This window comes from Bidens hawaiensis, unplaced genomic scaffold (genome assembly GCF_021521415.1).
Source record: "Bidens hawaiensis isolate Kalapana, Puna unplaced genomic scaffold, B.hawaiensis_p1.1 tig00015244_1, whole genome shotgun sequence".
NCBI lineage: Eukaryota > Viridiplantae > Streptophyta > Magnoliopsida > Asterales > Asteraceae > Bidens > Bidens hawaiensis.
In genome coordinates, this window is record NW_027492356.1 from 280,538 (window position 1) to 301,006 (window position 20,469).

The window sequence follows — 20,469 nt, forward strand, 5'->3', positions numbered from 1 at the left end:
GACCTAGGTAGGAACCCTCGGGTGCACGGGCACCCAATGATTTTTTAAAATTTCGTAGAGACGATATAGAGAAAATTGTAGTGAGCCTATAAAAGTTTTAGAGGTTAACTTGTATTAACAAGTTTAAAGTTATTGTAGTGGTGAAACCTTTACCTTAAACTTCATCATCTGTCTTCATTGCTAAGAACCGGGGTTCGAAACCCCTATCTTTTAATTCTATTACGTTTTTTTTCTTTTTTCCCTTTCAAGTTTTTTACTAGGGTTTTAGACTTAATCCCCTTTTACTCATTCACCAGTTACTTTCATTCATCATAGAACTTATCTTCGGGCTTTCACCAAAACCAAGCCATCGTCCCCTTCTTCCGTCCTCCGTCACGTCACCAAATCTCTGGCGACCACCGCTTGTCGTGTGCCTACCGTTCATCTCCGACCAATCCTTCACAAGTCTTAATTCTATCTCATACCTTCAACAAATCCTAAAAGGTAAACCTAAAAGGCTAAAACCTTTTATTTATTTTGTATGTTTTATACTTGAATAACTGATTCTTAGATTAGAATCTTGTCTTCTGTGAATATTAATCTTGAAATTGTGATTTAGTATTGCTAAAACTTGATAATTTGATGATGTGTTTTCTTGTTATCTTTTGTTATGATATCGTGTTATATTATTATGTACCTCACCCTGATCCGACCTAACGGGACCAGAAGTTTTAACGGCCGATTTTGAGAAATTAGAAAACCGAAAAAAAGTGAGCCCATTGGAAAAAATTCCTAGGTCCGTCACTGCGTACAAACCATGTAATGTTTCTTAGAAGAATCAATATCTAACAAAGAGTAAGCATAATGATGGATTTTGAAAGCATCTTTTATTTACAGTTTTTTTTTCCTAGAAGAATCAATACCTAACAAAGAAATTTGAAGGGCATGTATTTTGAATTGAAATTTGTCAAAATAACAAGAGTTTGAAACGAAATTGGAACATGTAGGAATTAGAACTTGCGATTCATTTGATTGGGGAAACAGTCATGTTTAGTATGTTAATATGCTAAGGAATTTAGAATCTTCTGATAGTGGCGAAGACAGAGACATCAACGTTAGTGGGAGAAGAGGTTGTGGGTGGAGGCCCTTGCGATATTGGTCATCATGTTGACCTTCGTGATAGTGGTTGTGGTACGTTAGTACCAGTGATTGGACAATGAATGGGTGGTGCAGATGTTATTGATTGTGAAGAAGAGGTCAATGATGATCGTTATCAACTACATTGTTATTCATATGATAAGATCATATGAATAACAATGTATGATATTTTGTAGAAATAATGTAAAATAGATTCTATAATCAACATATTATATAATATAAAATGTCACAAAAGATACTAAGTCAATGAAAAAAAGTGCATATTGATCCCTATATGTGAATTGGTCAAGTGAGTAGCATGTTTGCAAAGTTGACTTGATTTGATTTAAGAATAAATTAAGCCTTGTTTCCTTAAATCATGCATGGAAGCTTCTCTAATATTCAAGTAAAAACGATAGAATATTGGTCACCGCACGTACACATGTTTAAAAGTCAACAGATTCCCTTGAATCTAAAGCCAAATATTTATTACCATGTTACATGGCGACGTGCACAAATAAACTAATATTCGTTTAGATCTATTACTAGTTCTTTAATAGTTTCGATGATATATATATTTACATACGAGTCTTTAGTCTAGTGATATCAACTATTAAGGTGTAAAATACTGGTATTTAATTTCCTTTTAAATGGCGAGTAGAGGTGAGCATGAACTGTCATACTAACGAGACTCATCAAACCAGGATTGATCATACCCTCTTAGAATAGGATTCGTCTATTCACCAATATATTCTTCGAACTGACCCAAATGAGAACTGAGAATCGAACATCCGTCTCCATTAAGAGATGACATACCTCTTACAACTAGGCCAGTTTCTCATAATACTTTGCTCTTTTATAATTTATATTCACGTATAATTTTAAATCATGAGTATCTATTAAGATGCATTATTTTATTACCATAAAAACTAAAAAAGATGTTAAAATATACCGAATAGTTACGGGTGTCATCAGTCCTTGTTATTATGAAATTGAATATTGGGTCTCGTTAAAGGTTAACATTCATGTTTGAAAAGCGGTGATGGATAGGCCTCCAACTTGGGTGGCGTTATCAAAGCGTTATATTAAAATGGGCTCGGTGGCTTGTTGTTTTTGTGGGGATTATGGGGAGTCTAGCGATCATCTTTTCACTTCGTGTCTTTTTCCACATTAATGTACGAGTGATGCACTATCGACCAATCATGGGTAAAAATTAGTTTTGTAAATGTTCATTAGTAAGGTTTTGTATTTGTTTTCCTTTCAACTTGTGTCTTCTATGCGTTTGAACACTATCCTTCCAACAATAATTCAAACAAGATACTTTAAAAATGTTTTATCAAACATGTGTCCTGTATGGGTCAAATTCTTTTCAATTTTTTTCAAAACACTTTAGTTTTAAACAAGTCATTTTAAATCTGTATACATAACTCATTTATTTTAACTTTATTTTGTAATGTTTTAAAGACTGGTATTTTATTTGTATCGGATTGAGCTAAAAAATGGTACAACCGGTTGAATAGTTTACCTTATAATTTTATATAAATGTAACTTTAATTCAAAAATAACCAAAAAATAAATAATTTCATAACAAAAAATAATCCAAAAGTTAATTATATTAAAAAAATAATGCAAAAGCAGTAAGTTTTTTAAAAAATAGTACTAAAGTTTACACGTTTAAATGTTAATTATTGAGTTAAAAGTTATTTTGAAAAAAATATGGGACGCGAATATAAAATTTTCTCGGAAAAAAAAACGGTTTGCCGGTAAAAACCGGTATTTTAGACAAAAACCGGCGGTACAATATTCTAGCAAACCGTACAAAAATATCGGACTCAAAATACCGGTCTGCTGTATGAAATCCGATTTAACCGGTTCAACTGAGTGGTTTGAACTGGTTTTTAAAACATTGTTATTTTGAACACTTATTGGTTTGTTGTGAAGCTCACATAAAGTAGACTACAAGATCTAGTTATTTTGTCAAAACTTTAGTTAAAATTTAAAAATCAATTTCTGGTTATATTTTCCAATTTTTTAAGTGACTTCAAAAACAATATTATAGTGAGGAATGTGACACGAATATATTCTTGAACATGACTTTGGAAGACCAAGTCAATTATATTTATACAAGTATAATTCATCACTGGTTCAATGTATTCAGATTAATTTCACGTGTTATTCTATCCAATGCAATTCCTTGCTTTTCACATCTCGGTTTTGACCACTTCTATCCAAGTACAACAAATGTTTGGTGTAAACTTGTAGCGACTTTTTATAGCATAACGACAACTCACACACCTTTTAAACTACTTATAATTCCATATCTTGATGAGAATATTTGTTCTTGAATTTTTTGCCAATTTAGGGGTAACTAAACAGGTCTTACCCGCAAACCCGATTGACCCGGACCTCAACCTGGTTAATGGTAAAGACTACATCAAATAACCGACCCTATTGTTAATAAATACTTGGTTCGGGTTTTGGCTAGTCTCTCAAGCCCTATAACTGTTTGTTAGCATTAGAACCGATTTATGCACCTTTGAAGTCATTCTTACATATTCGGATCTGACTTTTTGGAATTTCTAGGACACTGGAACCGACCTTGTTCAGTGTTTTAATCCCGAGTTCGAACCCGATATGTAACAAGAGTTTACAGATTTCATCTGATTCACACGATCAATGAGTTAACGCTAAATACAGTACCATACCATAAAATAAGTTTACACGTAAGATTTTTTTCTTACGTTTCAAAAAATATAAATGAGCAAAGTGGGAAAGGGAGGTTTCAGGTATATCAAGACTGACACTAATGGTTTTTGTATGCACCTTCAAAATGGAGAACAATCTAATTTATTTTTTATTTTTTTTGAAACAAATAATGTACTTTATTCTATACGTGTCAAACTATGAAGGCCGTTCTTTCAGGGGGTCTCAATGGAACACTGGCACGTGTAACTGCTGACAAATCTAGTACCGACAGTTTCTCAGTACACGTGAGAAGATATGTTTTTAACTATTTTAAAAACATATAATCATATATAACCTAATTAGCAATAATATATTAATATTACACTCGGTATACATTTTGTTTTACGGGGGAGCAGAAGAAGAAGAGTCCAATTGATAAAAATTTCGAAAAAAGTCGAGTTTTCTTAAGCTTGAAATGAGCCCGAGCCTCTAATGTAGCTTAGTTATCGAGCTTGAGTTTTGTGTATTTTTTTGTTTTTACCTAATTTGGGCTTTTATGTATTAATTTTACGTTGTATAGTTGAGCTTAAGCCAGGGTTTGGCTCGTTTAAGGTATTATATGAGCTCGAGCCAAGCTTAACTCATTTGAAGTTTTTCTCAAAATATATAAAAAAACCCATATGAATTAACTAAAACCAGCCGGACCGAAGCTTCAAAAATAACTTACGAGTCATGCTCAAGCTTTTAAAAACAGCTCACGAGCCAGACTCGAGCTTTGAATAAAGAGATCAAAATGTGTTGAGCTCGGGCTAGGCTCGACTAGTTTACCGATTTTTATAAGAAATTTGCGTTACACTAATATATACACTTTACATATTTAGTGTCGTTTAATTAATTAGTTCGGTTTGTAATAATATTTTTGTTTGTATGTGATTTGTAATTCAACCCGAATCAAACCAACATTGCCTTTCATTAACTTTTTATTTATTTATTTATTTTTAAATATTTCTTTGCCTTATGTTTCTTGGTGGGAGTCATAGGTTCAAGCCTGGACATGGATATTTTATAAAATTTTTCATTAACTAAAAATCCTTGTAACCAAGAACTGAGAAGACATGCATCAAATGCAACCAATGGACCAAACAGTGTTGTGTTAATGTTGAATTATTATATCAGCACAGGTAGTTAGCCATTAACGTCGAACCAGCGTGTAGCATTATTAGCTTCCCAACGAATGAGAATCTATGAACACCAACAACATGTCAACGTAATTGTATTCCATTAAAAGGGTATGTGACGTATGTCAGTTGGATTTAATGAAAAAAAAAAGCGTGTTCTCGTAAGTCAAGAATGTACAAGACAAATGTTGTTCAAACAATACATACGTTATGATTGTGATATGCATGGTGATGGTGAAAGGATGAGATCAAATTTTAATTCGTTCGTTTGAATTCTTAAACTCAAATTCATTCTAACTAATTCTCTTAATTTTTCAACAAAACATATTTATATCCCGAGTATTCTAATTTCAACAAATTGTTTGGGACGATAATAGCTAAGCATTCACCGGTATGTTGTATGAGAACTAATAACGTTTTCGAATGATCTCATTTAAAAGAATATATATATTTTATATGTCTACAAAAAGTATGTTCCAAAATAGAATTTAAACTGTTTTGAACTTTTAGCAAAGATTTAAATCGTAAGGTTACAAAAGGTTGAAAACAGAATGGGTCAATGGGCCACTAGAAACTTGGAAATAGCAATATGCTAATATGCAAACCTATTTTTTAAGGCCCAATAATTGTTTCAGGTTAGGATTTATATTTTAAATATATTTTTTTTTTGAAGTTTTATAGCATAAAATAGATAATTTTATTATATTTAGAGTATTGTGTTGCAAAAGTTTTTGTTTTTACTTTTTTAAGATGACACTTAATTATGTAATCTTGTATGTGATTTTGAACCAACTATGGTACGTATTTATATAACCTGGAACATGATTATATAACTTTGTACCGTCATGCGTGATGTGTAATAACAAAACATATAGTACATGATTATATAGTCTAGAACGTAATTATCTATGGACGATTATGCCCTTATGTCGAAATTTGCTGACTTCCAACTTCCTACACTTTCTATACACACAATCTATAGTAAAAAACAGATTATTTTATATTTTGTGCTGGTTCTACAAACCGACCGGTCCTGGTCTTATCGGTGGTAAGGAAATATGGATGAAGACGTTGACTGAGGGATTCGAACCTATTGTCGAGAACGAGGAATGAGATATACGAAACACAATCATACACAATTACATATAGTACTTGTCACTTGTCAGTCCATTTAAGAAGAAAAGTCTCTAATATGCACAAAGTTGAAATATTATATCCAGTCTACTTACTAACCTTTCTTTCCACTTAAATCACACTCCGTTTATGGACTCCGTTCGGTCTTGCACTGATAACCGCTCAGACACATCAGGTAACGACTTAAGATTGCACTTAATGAGCACCTCCACAAAGTAGCATGTCTCATCTTTCGTGTTACCATCTGGCACATCCACCACAAATGATTCAATCACCAAAGTCCCGGGCCTCCCATCTAACACCTCTGGATGTAGTGTAATAATCGACGAGTAATTCTATTCATATGAAAATCAAATAAATGCCATTATTCTTAAATCAACATATGCTCATAAAGCCAGGCGTGCACGTGTGTTTTAAGACATACCTGAAGTCTGTGGTCACCACCGACTATTTTGATGCCCAAGATATGTTCTTCTTCATCGAGAAGCTCTAACCGCTCCATGCTTGTGGTGGCTGGAAGCCCGGATCGAACACATACTTCTCTAACACTTCCAATTTCAAGGTCACCTTGCACATTGCATTCACTGACAAAGGGTTTGTATTTTTGTGGTTGATCAAACCTCCTCGCTAGAGACCATACCTTAACAAACAAGTAAAGTATTCAGAATAATAATAATGAGTATCTCTGGATCTATAATCATCATATATGAAGTTTTCTTTAAGTTTTGCTTTGTATGATTGTATCAGCCTGTCATCTTTATTCATGATTTATAAACACCATTAAAGTTTTATAATTCCAGCATCAAAGCAAAATCTTGGGTTCCTAAACTCCTAAACATTTTGGCATATTCCAGCCAATTTTAGTATTCATTATTATCTACACCAATTTTGTTCCATAGACTTCTGCAGCCTAATTAGATTTACTTCAATATTAACATGCCAACTGCACTAATATCAACAGAAAATATGATCATATAACGAAAACTACGCATCAAATCAAATAGTTCTACTGGAATAGAAGCTTTCTGTAACCTAATTAGATTTACTTCAAAACTAACATGTTAGTTGCACTAAAATCAACAGATAATATAAGGAAAACTACACATCAAACGAAATAGATGTACGGAACTAAAAGGCTAGAAGCTTTTTGTAACCTAATTATTTGCTTCAAAATTAACATATTAACTGCACTAATATCAACAAATAATGTGATCATATAAGGAAAACTACGCATCAAATCATGTAGATGTATTAAAACAGAAGTGTTCTGTAACTTAATTAGATTTGCTTCAAAATTAACAAAGTTTAAAAGCAATAAAATTAACCGAAAATATGATTATGAAACTACACAACAAATAAAAAAGATGTACTGAAATAGAAGCATTCTGTAACCAAATTAGAGCTGCATTTTGTTACGGTTTCTAATGATTCTACTAGAACGAATAAAAAAAATCATATAGTTAACACTTAACAGCATAATCGCTAACTGAGTCCACACAGCTAACAACTTACTTAACAATTAGTAGTTCTGTTCAATTCGTAACAATATTACTAACAGAACGTAACTTATCCGCGATCAGAATACTCAATTCATCGAAATCATGCATTCATGTTACTCAAATCACACACAACTAACAAATTACTAAACAATTAGTTATTATATGAAATCCTTTACAATATTACAAACAGAACGTAACCGATCGCCTATCAAACTCACACATTCATGTCACTAAATTCACACACAACTAACAAATTACTTAACAACTTAGTCATTCTACTCAATCCGTAACAATATTATGAACAGAACATAACCGATCGCCTACCAAAATACTCAATCGATCGAAATCAGTCAATCACGCATTCATGTTACTCAATTCACACACAACTAACAAATTACATAAACACTTAGTTCTTCAATAAAATTAATAATAATATTAATAACAAAAACTAACCGATCAGCAATCAAAACACTAATATCACTCATTCACGTCACGAAAACGTACGGAACACTAAATCTCATATCCGCTAAGCAACACCTAACGAAACTGAAGTAATAAACTAATAATTAAACTAATTAATCAAATATTAATCACATATTTACACATATTTGAGATCTTACGAGATGAACCGGTGCTTTAATGTGTTTAACAAGCGATGAACTGCACTGATTGTCACGTAACTCATGCTTATGGTGTCTTCTAATGTAACTGTGCTCCGGCGAATCGGTTCCGGTAACGGCCATCGGTGGTTAGCAGTAACGGCCGTTGAATATTCCGTTAACGGAGTTTGATTGTTGTGAGAGTAATAACGTGACGGAGTTTGTTGATTCTGTTAGGTTTGTTAAGAGTTAACTGATTTTTGGTTCCTTCTCAATTCTCATCCACACTGGTATTAACTATTAAAGATAGTTATAGTATCAGTTTGGCCCCTAAACTATTTAAGATTGTACTTTTAGTTCGTTTTATGAACTGTGTGTTTTGACTCTGCGGTAAGCCATTTGGTCTACCGATTAGCAATATCGGAGTTGGAATCCCGACACGAAATTTTAAAAGTCGAATATTAGTTTGATGATTCATAGATTGGAAGTTTGGAACGTAGGACCTCTCCTGTAGAGGTGCACAAACCGGTTTAAAACTTAAAACTGGTTTGGGTTGAAACCAGTTCGGTTTGGTCAACAAAAGTCAAAACCGGTTTATTATCGGTTTCGGTTTGGGTTTAAACTTGTTTCTTAGCATGTTACGATCGGTTGCGGTTCGGTTTTTGACCGGTTTTTTCCCGGTTTCGGTTCGGTTAACCGGTTTTGGTGGAGATAATTATAAACCGGTTCCAAACCTACGGTTTCAAACTGGTTTCTATATAATCAGTTTCAAACCGATTCGATTTTCAGGTCGGTTTGGTTAACCGGTTTATTTGTCCACCTCTACTCTCCTGGAGAAGATCCCTAAGGGAAAACTCGGTGACCATCAGACCGGAGGCATTATGGCTTGCATTGTTTTTAAGTAATTGAAGTTGGTATGAAAAGATTTGTAATAACCATTTAAGAACTGTGTTTTTCCTATGCGGTAAGCCATTTGGGTTACCGATTAGCAATATTTGAGTTCAATTTATGAGACGGAATTTCAATCGTTGAATATTAGTATGACACTTTGGATATTGAACTGAGGACTTCCTTAGAAGAAAATATTTAAGGGAAAATTCATTGATCATCGGACTAGAGGTTGATGGCTTACATTGTTTCTATATGATTGAAAGTTGGCATGAAAAGATTCGTAACAACTAGTTTATGAGTTTCGTGAATGTGGTTACTTGTTAATGCATTCAATAGAATTTCATTCATCGGTGTGACTACGTATGACCAGTCCTAACACATTCTTTACTTTTTATGATCATCAATCTTTTTTATTTGTTTTAAGATATGTGGCTTAGAATATTGGTTATTTGTTAGTTGTTCTGAATAATTATGTTAGTTATTTTTAAGTATCTTGCTGTATTCTTGCGTTTTTTATTTAAGGGATTGGAAAAAAAAAAGAAGAAAATTTTTCTTTTTTCATTCTTGAGTTTTGTCATTAAAAGAAAGAGAATGGAAGGAAAAGTTAAGTCTTTTTTCCTTCAAAACTTTCCTGCCAAATATGGTCGGATTGTGAAGGAAAGTTTATATCACATTACCATATTACCAATTTACCCTATCTTAATTCTCTTTTTCATGTTGTCATGAGGACATAATTGTAAAGTTACAACTTGTTTTCCTATCTTTTCCTTCCAATCTAACTCAAGAATGTAATAAACACTTTCTTTTCTTTTCTTTTATTTTAACTCGATAATGTCTTTAAGTATATAATTTTTTTTCCTTTCTTCCTCTATCTAATCTTATCATTTATTTTTCTTATATTTTAAATCCGAAAATGCAGTGTAAGGTAACTCATAAATGTCTTATGATATTAGGTAATTGTTGGTTGAGATCATGAAGTTTTTTTAGTCTATAGGTATAACAAATATTTTGATTTTAAAAAACATACTTTATACAATATCCACGCGCTTGTGACTTACAGGGTCTGTTTGGTAAAATTCAATTGAAAAATAAAGCATCATTTAGATTTTAGCGTTTGGAATTGGTTGCTTTCATTTTATTATTGTTTTCATTTTTTCAATGTAGCTGTATAGGTAAGAAGAAAATATCAACGTACTTATTAGTACACACAAATAAAGCGACAAAGTACATGCTATTAATCAAAAGATATTGGGATAATTTTGATACATTAAACTTTTAACTCTTTTTCTTATAGTTACTTCAAAGACCAAAGAAATCTTATTCCGGACCTTTAACTTTTAAAATACAAGTTTTAAACCCACATGTATAAAACCCAGTTTTTTTAAACGAAGTTAGTTCTCTAAGACTTATGCATCCACAAAAGTGCATACCAAAAGACCAAATACACAAATAGATAAAAGATAGAATACAATAATCCATAACGTATCTTAACGTACAAAACACTTATATTCACGGTATTGATCCTTGAAATCACATCATAAGATCTCGAAATTATCAATACATACCTAATTAATCATCGATTCACCGAAAAGACAGATTTGGATTGTTAATCGATCAATTTTTATTTTTCTTCACGAGACCCGTTTTGAGCGTATTATAATTTTCTTGAGCGCTTTAGTATTTTAGCTTTGAGCGTTTTTGTATACGTTTTTGTACGTTAACCTAACTCTACACATATAATTCATATAGACATGAGTTTAAAACTTAATGGGGTTAGGCCTAAAGGACAAAAGGTGTAACATTTTTAAACTTAAAGGACAATAAACATCAATTTGAAATATAAATGACCACCAGTGAAATTTGAGGTAAACATAAAGGATAATTTCTGTAATTCTGTCTATTCTTTGATATTTTTATATACTTGTTTTTTTTTTGTAATTACTCTTTTATTATTTTATAAATATTTTGAACTACTCGTCTGTCCTCTGGTCATTTAGTTTAGAATTTTTTCTTAATAATTTAATTAAGAAGTTACTTTTGAGATAAAATGAGTTTGGTTTACTTAAAATATACTTATTAATGGTTTATGAAATCTTTTAATAGGCAAATTTTAAAAACATATTGAGTTGTTTAGAGACTACCTGTTAATCAGTCAGAGCATTTTCATCCCATTCCCTATCCCCATCTCTATAATTCTACTAAAAAACACTACATTTCTTTCTCATGTTCAATTAAATAATATTTTTATACCTTTATCATTACAGTTTTCTCTCTCCTCTACTCACAACCAATCCAACAAATATTAAAAAATAAATAGGGGCAAACAATGTTCCCCAAATGTTTCCCCAAATTTACAAAAAATCACTACATTTCTCTTTCTACCCTATAATTTACACTCACAATCTCACCCCATAATTTACAAACTCCACACGATGGGATGTGAATGCTCTAAAACAATTTAATAGCACAACACAAGGTTGCCAAACAGCCCCAAACACATATATATTGTCTTACATATATCGTCCCTCTTTCTTTCACGTTGTAACGTTCACACTGCCCACCCTTCCCCCTCTTTCACAGACCCTCATGAGCGGTACGTCTCTGCCTCTCTTCTTCATGTCGATATCACCGATGGAAACAGACGCTCTTGTTAAAGATGTTTTAAGTAGTTTGTTTGTTTCGAACATGTTTAGTTAACAATTTGTTGAATAAATAAAGCGTAAATACTTGTATACAAGAATTGTTTATAATTAGAGTATCTATGACCCATCGATAAGGCAACTAAATTTCATCACCTGAATTTCAAGCTGTTACGCTAGAATTTCGATAAGTTTTGGTTGTTAAAGATGCTTAAAGGGCTGATCGAGAAACTCATAAACTTTTTATAAAATTCTCATAAAATTTGCTAGATGAACACTGTTTGATCAAGTACTGTAGTGAGGCTGAGTGTCCTGTATTGACTCGTATAGATATCTAGCTTTGATCGTTTATGCCATTGTCACATATCAATCTCCTTCATCTAGCCGTTTGATGGTACGTCAACATTATAGCTGCCAACCTTACAGTTATCCAATGATTCACAAAATATCTCGAGATTGACTTCTGCAATATATTGTACTTTATCTGTGACATAATTATACTATCAAACTCTTCGGGTTCATGATATTTATGCAAATGTCCGATATAACATGCTTAGAAAGGACGTTATTCGAAATTTAGTTATCCGCTACTTTCTTAATAACAAAACCTCAAATTAGAAAAATTACAATTTTATTATTTCTAAGGATAATCTTTCCAACAATAAACACTGGCCTTTACATATGACAGGAACTTGTAAACACAAATGGGCTTCTATAGTTCTATAAAACATTAGGACCACAATGTCATATGAAGAGTATATGGCTTAGAATTCCCCAACACCACACCAATACTCTAATGTATGCTAATATGTTATTTTTACATGCTATGTGTATTTTTACATAGCATGTAAAAACAACAATGACCCGACTCGACCCGTCACTAAAAAGGTTCGAGCTAGGGCGAATTGCTAACACACGCGTTTAACTCCTTTTGCACTTGATCCGTGTTTAAATTAATGTTAATCCAACATGGTTTTTTTAAACTCCTTGGTTAGAAGATCATAACATGAGAAGGGGGGGGGGGGGGGGGTTTACACATTAACTAATGAGTTTTTAAGCCGCTCTACCTAATTTAACTTAAATTTACTATTATAAGATGCAAACCATAAAAAAATATCGAATCAAAGATAGTGTCTTGGAAGTCTTCTTGGATCGAAATCCAATAACAGCCTCCGCAATTTCATAATCCCTCTAGCGAATGGTCTGTTCTCCATGATCAGAAAATAGTCTTGTTCTGAGCCATCCAAATGACACAAAGAAGTAAACACAATCGCCTAGACCACGTCCTTTTTCTTTTTCGGCCATCTAGACGAATCCAACGGTAATACTTTTCAAAACTTTATTTGAGGGAAAACCCGCTCTCAACCAACGACTAATCGAATTCCAAATATTATAAGTTATTCAAAACTCAACTTTCATATGATTACCATAAACAAAACTCATAACTTACAAGTTATCCAAATTAGTGCATACACTAAATCTACACATAATTTAACTAAAAACCTTAACTAGATAAAACTTCCCAAATCAACTCTGGATCATATGAAGGCAAACGAGCAAGAGGACATCCTTCAACCTTCGACTCACCCGTCGCCACGGCCTCTAACTCACCAGAAACCGAACCCTCTTCGACCCAAAACCCATCTTCGGACACACTAGACACACTAGCAACCGAAGCACAACTTTCGGTTTTCGCAACACTTTCACTCATTCCCTTCTTATTCTTCTTCTTTTTATCTTTCCCTCTTCTAACCTTCTCATAAATAGCTTGAATCTTAGCATCAACCGCAGTCTTAACCGTGTTCAACCTCTCCATATCTCCGAACAACCATAACTGACTCGAGTCTTGCGAGTTTTGCATATTAGCAAAGTTCAACTTTGCATATTCGCCTCGTAGCTTATACGCTGCCCGATCATATGCATAAGCCGCAGCCTCAGCCGTGTCATACGTCCCCAACCAAACCCGAACTCTATTTTGGGGTAATCGAATCTCTGCTACCCATTTTCCCCAATGCCTTTGCCTAACTCCCCTATAATGCTTCTTGTATGGATCCGAATAATAATAATAATAATAATCGAATTTCCCCGAATTTTGTTTAGAGAACTTTTGTAGCAAGTCTTTTTGTTTTAGGTAAACCGACGAGCCGAGTGGTTGACGAGCCGAGGTGGAGGTTGTTGTTAATGATGTTAATGATGTTGATGAGGATGATGAACAATGAGTGAAGATTGAATCTAAGGTGTTGCTGCCATTACTTATTATAAGGTTGGATAGAGATGTTCCAATGTTGTTGTATGGGTGTTTTGGTTGCATGATGGTGAGTGTGTTGGATATGTTATGTGTAGAATGATTAGAGAGATTAGAAGACTATTGTGTTGTTATGTGAAATGGGATATTATTAGGTGTGAAAATTTGTTTTGGTTATTTGGTTTGTTATGTTGTGTTGTGTACTTATAGGTGGAGGATTTTAATAAGTTTATGTAAAATGACTCTTTTGCCCTTAATACATGTGTATCCTAAGTTGACAAGAAAAACATAAAGAGAGACGTTAGGTTTAAGTCACATGAATTCAATATAATTGGAGTATGTATCTTAATCCTGTTTGCTTACATAATTATTGGAATTGAAATATGAACTTTAATTCAATTCATATAGCAACTAAATACAATATATAGTTTTTAGTTGCTATATGAGTTGAATTGAAGTTAAATATATCAACTCAAATAGTGAAATAACTTAGTCAAAGGAATTTGAATCAATGCCTCCCTCACAATGTGATGGCAAGTTGGCAACAACGGTGGTAACTATGGTGGTGATGACAACTATGACCAATAGTTGGTGAAATCTGTAATAGATTTCGGTTATTTTTGATTATTTTTTCAACCAAATTATCATAAAACTTTTGTAGCAAATTTAATTCAATCTAGCTCCTTTCAATTCTTTTGATGAAATCCGATTCTTTTAACAAAATTTAATAATTAAGCGTCTCGTAGTGCCTGAAAACCCGTTTCTAATGCATTTTAAATTCGATTACGTGCTTCCTATATGTAACTAACTTTATTTTGTCACTTGCTTTTCTTAAGTTTTAATTGTAAGTAGTTAACTTTAAAGGTTTCTTTTTGATTTAGATGTAAAGAGAGATAATGTGCTGGTAAGTTTAACAATGTCTAAATGACTTATTTTATAGTATGATACCTTTTCATTGATGAAAATAAAACTCACCATTTAGAACTTGAAATCTACAATGCTTTGATATACAATTTGCATCTAAGGTTGGTGGGTATTCATAACTCTGGATCAGTGAGAGATCCTACGTGGCACATAAATTTAAAATGGATCTCATTTGAACATTACCCAATGGCAATTTGCCTCTAAGGTCAGTGGGTATTCATCACTCTAGATCATTGAGAGGTTTTACGTGACATATAAATTTAAAAATGACCTCATTTGAACATTACCCCTTGTATACCATCTCACACATGAAATGAGGAGAATGATCATGGTCATTTAGATCATCCCAACCCCCCCCCCCCCCCCCCCCATGTATACCATCTAACCCAATCAATTTTTTTTAAAAAAATCTTTTCTTTTTTCATGTAATTATATTATTAAATAATGGAATGGTAGAGAATGATAAATACTCCAGGAAGAAAGGTGTTGTTGAATGATGGAAATGACGCAGACGTGATAAATGAGAGAGAATTGTTCAAATGAACCATACCCTTTAGCCTAAAAGGATAACTCGATGGTGTCCAATTGATTTACATTTTTACCACTCGTATGAAACCTCTCATTCAATAAACCTTTTTATTTAAGTCACGAGTACAACAACCATACAAATCTTTGTTAAAAATCGTCTCAATGTCAAATGGATAGATCTTTGGGTTCACATTTAAGCCTCAATTGGCCACCTTTTTAGCTGTGAAAAAAAAGTGAACCTTTTGCCTGTTTATGGAAGAAAAATGGTAAGAGGCTTTCTTCTTAACATTTAACTTGTGTTTGAAATATCAACCATAATAATAATGTCACTTGTAATTGTGGTCTCCATTATACTTTTCATAGGGTGGTATGGGTATCATCAGGAGAAATTTGCTTCCACTCCTTTTTCATCAATCTAAAGCTGACATATTAAATGTAAAGACTGAAATTTAGTTTTGGATCAATCTACAAGTCTTTCATGCTTGGTGTTTGTTTTAATATCGTATCGTTTGTGTCACCAACGTTACGCGTGTTTATAGATTGAGATACGGGTGTGTATGAAACCAATAAAATGAACCCGAAACTGAAAACATCGAAAAAAACCAAACAAAATAATTGGATTAAAACAAACTGACGGTTTAGTTTTATATTGTTGTAAAAGTTGGATTTTCGTTCAATTTTGGTTTTGCGTGTAACTAAAACCTAAAAAACCTAACCGAACTAATATATATTTATTTCTTATTTTAAATTTTAAGTAATTTATAATAGTTTAATATATAGTTTAATCCTAGATATTTTAGCACAAATGTATAATAATCAATTAATAATTAACTAACAAAATAATTAGGCCAAATTCATTATTTTTTACCAACTTTTTTTCCTGTCCAAAATTTTCAAAACAAATTGTAAAACCGAAATCGAACCAAAGCTGAGATCAAACAAATTTTGAAAACTCAAAAACCGGCATTTCATTTTTGGTCGGTTTTGCCCAAAACCAAATTAAACTAATCCATACCCACCTCTAGAAGGAGACATTTGATTTGCCCTTTAAGGCTGTACGTAGTGTGCGGCAATCAGCGAAAAAGGACGGCAACACCCCCCCCCCCCCCAAATGTGGGGCGATAAGGGAGGGGGGGGGGGGCAAGGAATTTGTCGTCGTTGGTTGCGTATGTGTTGTGTGTGTAGATATTATTATTATATTATTGTGTGTGTGATATATATATATAGGGGAATGTTAACGTACAAATGAAATTAACGTGCTAAACGTGAGAATCAAGTAGAGTAATTATGTAATTACATCATAGAGTAATTATCATAGAGTAATTATGTAATTACATCATAGAGTAATTACTCTACTTGTATATATAATTACTCTATTTGATTCTCACGTTTAACACGTTAATTTCATTTGTATTTGATCCAAACCCTATATATATATATGTATATATGTTAGGCTACATCATTATACCCCGAAAACAAAAACATACCCTTACTAACTGGGTGTCACATGGGGCAAAACGCCACATTTTGTGGCCCTCCACTACACATATCCTAAATGCCTAATAGCATCTATTATATCATTTTTCTCTATTTAAACTGCTTATGTGGTGAACAAGACTAGTGATAGGCTAGTGATAGACTAACAAGACAAATGTTAAATGCATTGTAGCTATCTAGACATAACACATGTTATTGGAGCTAAATTCAAAAGGCAAACCAAACCTTAAACCAACACCCATGTTCATCAGTTCATGGTTGAGGGTAACAAATCATACTTCAACTTTCACATAAATGATGAGACAAAATAAATTTACAAGTTTGAAAATCATACCACTGATGTTTCAATGTGATATATTTGATGATTTAAATACGTGTATATTAAATTGTATTCATGCGGTTTTGTGTATGGCTATCTAAACCGCTTGCCGTTCGATGCTTGCTCGTTCGGTTTCCAGCCAGTTTGTAAATGTGTTGATCGGATCGGTTTGGTTTGTAAATGAGTCAATAGAGAGGTGACCCACACTCTCGTTCGCTGGAACTTCAGCAATTACCAAATAGCCCCCAAGTCAAATGAAAACAAATAATTACATATTATATTCAAGAGGCTATGATTTGGGAGGAAATCACTCAAAACAAATTTGTCTGGGATTTAATATGATGACTTATTTGTTCTTTTTCCTTAATAATCCGGACCATGGGTTTTGAAGTGCGTTGGAGATAGAAAATCGACCTTAGAAATGCCTTACCCCTTTGAAAAAAAAATTCAGGCTCCGCCACTAATAATAATGAGTCGACTTAAAACTAGTTAATGAAAAGATTAACTTATTTTATTTATTATATATGCAATATATATTTCGAGCATTAACATTTGTACAAGTGTGATATAACTAGGATTAGTCTAGTTGTATCATACCATATGGTGGTGTCACATTTTATGACGTTGAGCGTTTGAGTCTCGTAACGTATACTGATGTAAATTTAGAGTTAGATTTGTGTGTTACCGGTTTTAAAATGATAAGGATAAGTTGCGTTGAATTCAAAAAGTAGAGTGGGGATAATGCGAAAGACGTGGTCCTCTTCTATGCGAAACCCTAAATTCAAACCATCGACTTTATTCCTTGCCATACTTTCATGTTCATAAGTTTTTTTAAATGAATACTTAACAAAAATCTAAATGTCTCATTATAACTCTTAAAAATTATAAACATAAACCCGTCATGCAACATTACCATGTAGCTTATATTAGCGTGAACAATGAAATGTCAAAAAACGGTTTCATGTAATCACTGTTCTAGTTTTGTCATTTTCACAGTAAAAAAAAACACCAAAAAAAATAGACCATTCGTCATATTCATTTTTGGTCACTTTGATAGAAACAATGTTTATTTTTTCTCATCCATGTTAGTCGCATATCTTTTCTATCCTCCACACCTTAACGGTGAGGGGAGTGAGTGTATAATTACAATATATACCATATAGGGGAGTGAGTCGCATTTGTAACGTTTGGTCTGAACGTTTTAGAGAAGTCTCGTGGACTTCCATCTATGCTTTTTGGTTTGAAGGCTTGTCCAAAATGCCTTTTCGGTTGGGTTTCCGTTTCTTTACGCTTTCCTTTTGCCTTATGACGAGGGTTCGCGTCGGAGTCGGATTTCTCCGAGTCATCCTCCCAGTATTGGAATTCGTCGGCCTGTTGCACGGAACGCAAGCGTTCGTTCAACTCAGCCTGGAATTCCTTTTGTCGTGCCTCCGCCCATGCCTTGACTTCGTCGAGAGTCTGGCGGGGGAGTCTTCGTTTTTCAAACTGGGTATCGGTGGATCCCAGTAGGCGGTCATTTACTGCACTTGCCCCTGCTTTAGTAAGTGGGGTAGTGTTCGTAAAATTTACTTCACTTGCTCCGGCTTCGGTAGCCGGAGTAGTGTTTGTAAAAACTGTGTTGCCGGTATTCCCCCCAATAGCTGGGGTTGTGGTTACCGGAATTTCTCTAACCATCTTTTGTAGAAAGTTTTGAAAAAACTGGAGAAAATTGTAGTTCTAGCTTTATGCACGGATGGCGCCAATGAAGAAACACCAGTCGAACCCCGACAGATTACTGGTAACCTGGGGGTTGGAGAGCTGCTTCCCACGAGGGGTTAGACCCTTGGAAGATGGTTCTTCTGATAACCTGCAAAACAGACACCGTGAGCTCGTCACTGAGAAGGGGGGGGGTTCCTCCTTGTGACCACCCTCCGGCGTGAGAATCAGACTAGATTGCTCTTTAAATATAAAAGTATATTAAGAGATTGCTAGAGCAGATATCAGGTATATATGATAAGATAAGATGATCATACCATTGGGGTATTTATAGCCGAAGGTAGGTTTCCAAGGGGTTTAGCCGGCCCAACACGCTACCAACTGTAACCTATGCACGTGCCCTGCCTGTGAGTGGTGGATAGGTAGCGGCTGACACAGAGCAGGCGTGTCGTGCACTCTTCCTCTTCTGCCAACTACAGGCTAGGCACGTGGTATGGCAGGAGTTGGTGGGTAGGCGGCGGCTATTGGTCACAGTGCTGTGGCGTGCTGTCTGCCATGCTGCTGTCAGTGAGCTGTCGCATTCTTGGTCAGATCTTTTGTCTGTACCTCGTCAGGTATCACACAAAAGATCCTCCATACGGACTGGCTCATTTAGGCGGGAGTTTTCCCCCTCCCGCCTTTGCTCATTCCTTCAGGTGACACTGGGGAGAGTTAAGTGCCTAGTGCGTGTAGCCATGCTGCGCGGGTGGCCTTCCCTCATGGCTTGTATCCGAGGCTGCGGGAACAGGCGGAGTCCTTCACCATGGGAGGCATTTCCTGCGGGACCAGCTTGCATACTGCGCGTAAGGACGTCACATCTCTGAGCATGGTTGGTCCTGCGGATCCAGTTGGTCTCTGCGCAGACATCCCTGTTTAAGGTGAGTCTTGCGGGTCCAACTGGGCTCTGCTGGGACCTACCTCTTCAATTAGCGTGAACAATGAAATGTCAAAAAACGGTTTCATGTAATCACTGTTCTAGTTTTGTCATTTTCACAGTAAAAAAAAACACCAAAAAAAATAGACCATTCGTCATATTCATTTTTGGTCACTTTGATAGAAACAATGTTTATTTTTTCTCATCCATGTTAGTCGCATATCTTTTCTATCCTCCACACCTTAACGGTGAGGGGAGTGAGTGTATAATTACAATATATACCATATAGTGTTGGGATTGAGTAAAATTTAAATGCATAAGTAAAAGTATTTAGGCTCAACCAAATAGTAACTAAGAAGTCTAATGTGTGTAATATATGGCTTACAAAACAAACTATAGTGTGGCTTTGATCTTATACATGTAACACTAACTAAACCACCAAAGTAATTTGTAAAAAGCAATTAGATAATCAATTTCTAAATTTGATCAACTATTTCAAGCAATTTGATTTTTGTATTCAACCTTGATGAGAAGTTTTATTTCGTGCAAGTGTAACCCTACTAGTAACTACGACAATGAAACGATTAATACCACATCTTTCATAAAA

General features: G+C 34.2%; 1 protein-coding gene and 1 pseudogene across 1 annotated transcript; both read right to left on the bottom strand.

The window, feature by feature from the left end:
• Positions 1-6,121: 6,121 nt before the first annotated feature.
• Positions 6,122-8,507, bottom strand: LOC143548739 (abscisic acid receptor PYL8-like). The gene is made up of 3 exons (XM_077039831.1): positions 8,233-8,507; positions 6,538-6,753; positions 6,122-6,448 (listed from the first exon to the last, which is right to left on the bottom strand). The coding sequence occupies exons 1-3, from the start codon at positions 8,353-8,355 to the stop codon at positions 6,230-6,232; spliced, it is 558 nt and encodes a 185-aa protein (XP_076895946.1). The 5' UTR covers positions 8,356-8,507; the 3' UTR covers positions 6,122-6,229.
• Positions 8,508-13,227: 4,720 nt separating this feature from the next.
• LOC143548738 (ethylene-responsive transcription factor ERF061 pseudogene) lies at positions 13,228-14,127 on the bottom strand (annotated as a pseudogene).
• Positions 14,128-20,469: the final 6,342 nt, after the last annotated feature.

Bases quoted from the DNA above. Each gene is read 5' to 3' on its own strand.
- LOC143548739 (XM_077039831.1), bottom strand. From the start codon at position 8,355: ATGGCCGTTACCGGAACCGATTCGCCGGAGCACAGTTACATTAGAAGA. The intron at 6,754-8,232 runs GTAAGATCTCAA...TTGTTTGTTAAG, and splicing joins TTAAAGCACCGGTTCATCTC to GTATGGTCTCTAGCGAGGAG. The intron at 6,449-6,537 runs GTATGTCTTAAA...TCATATGAATAG, and splicing joins GTGGTGACCACAGACTTCAG to AATTACTCGTCGATTATTAC.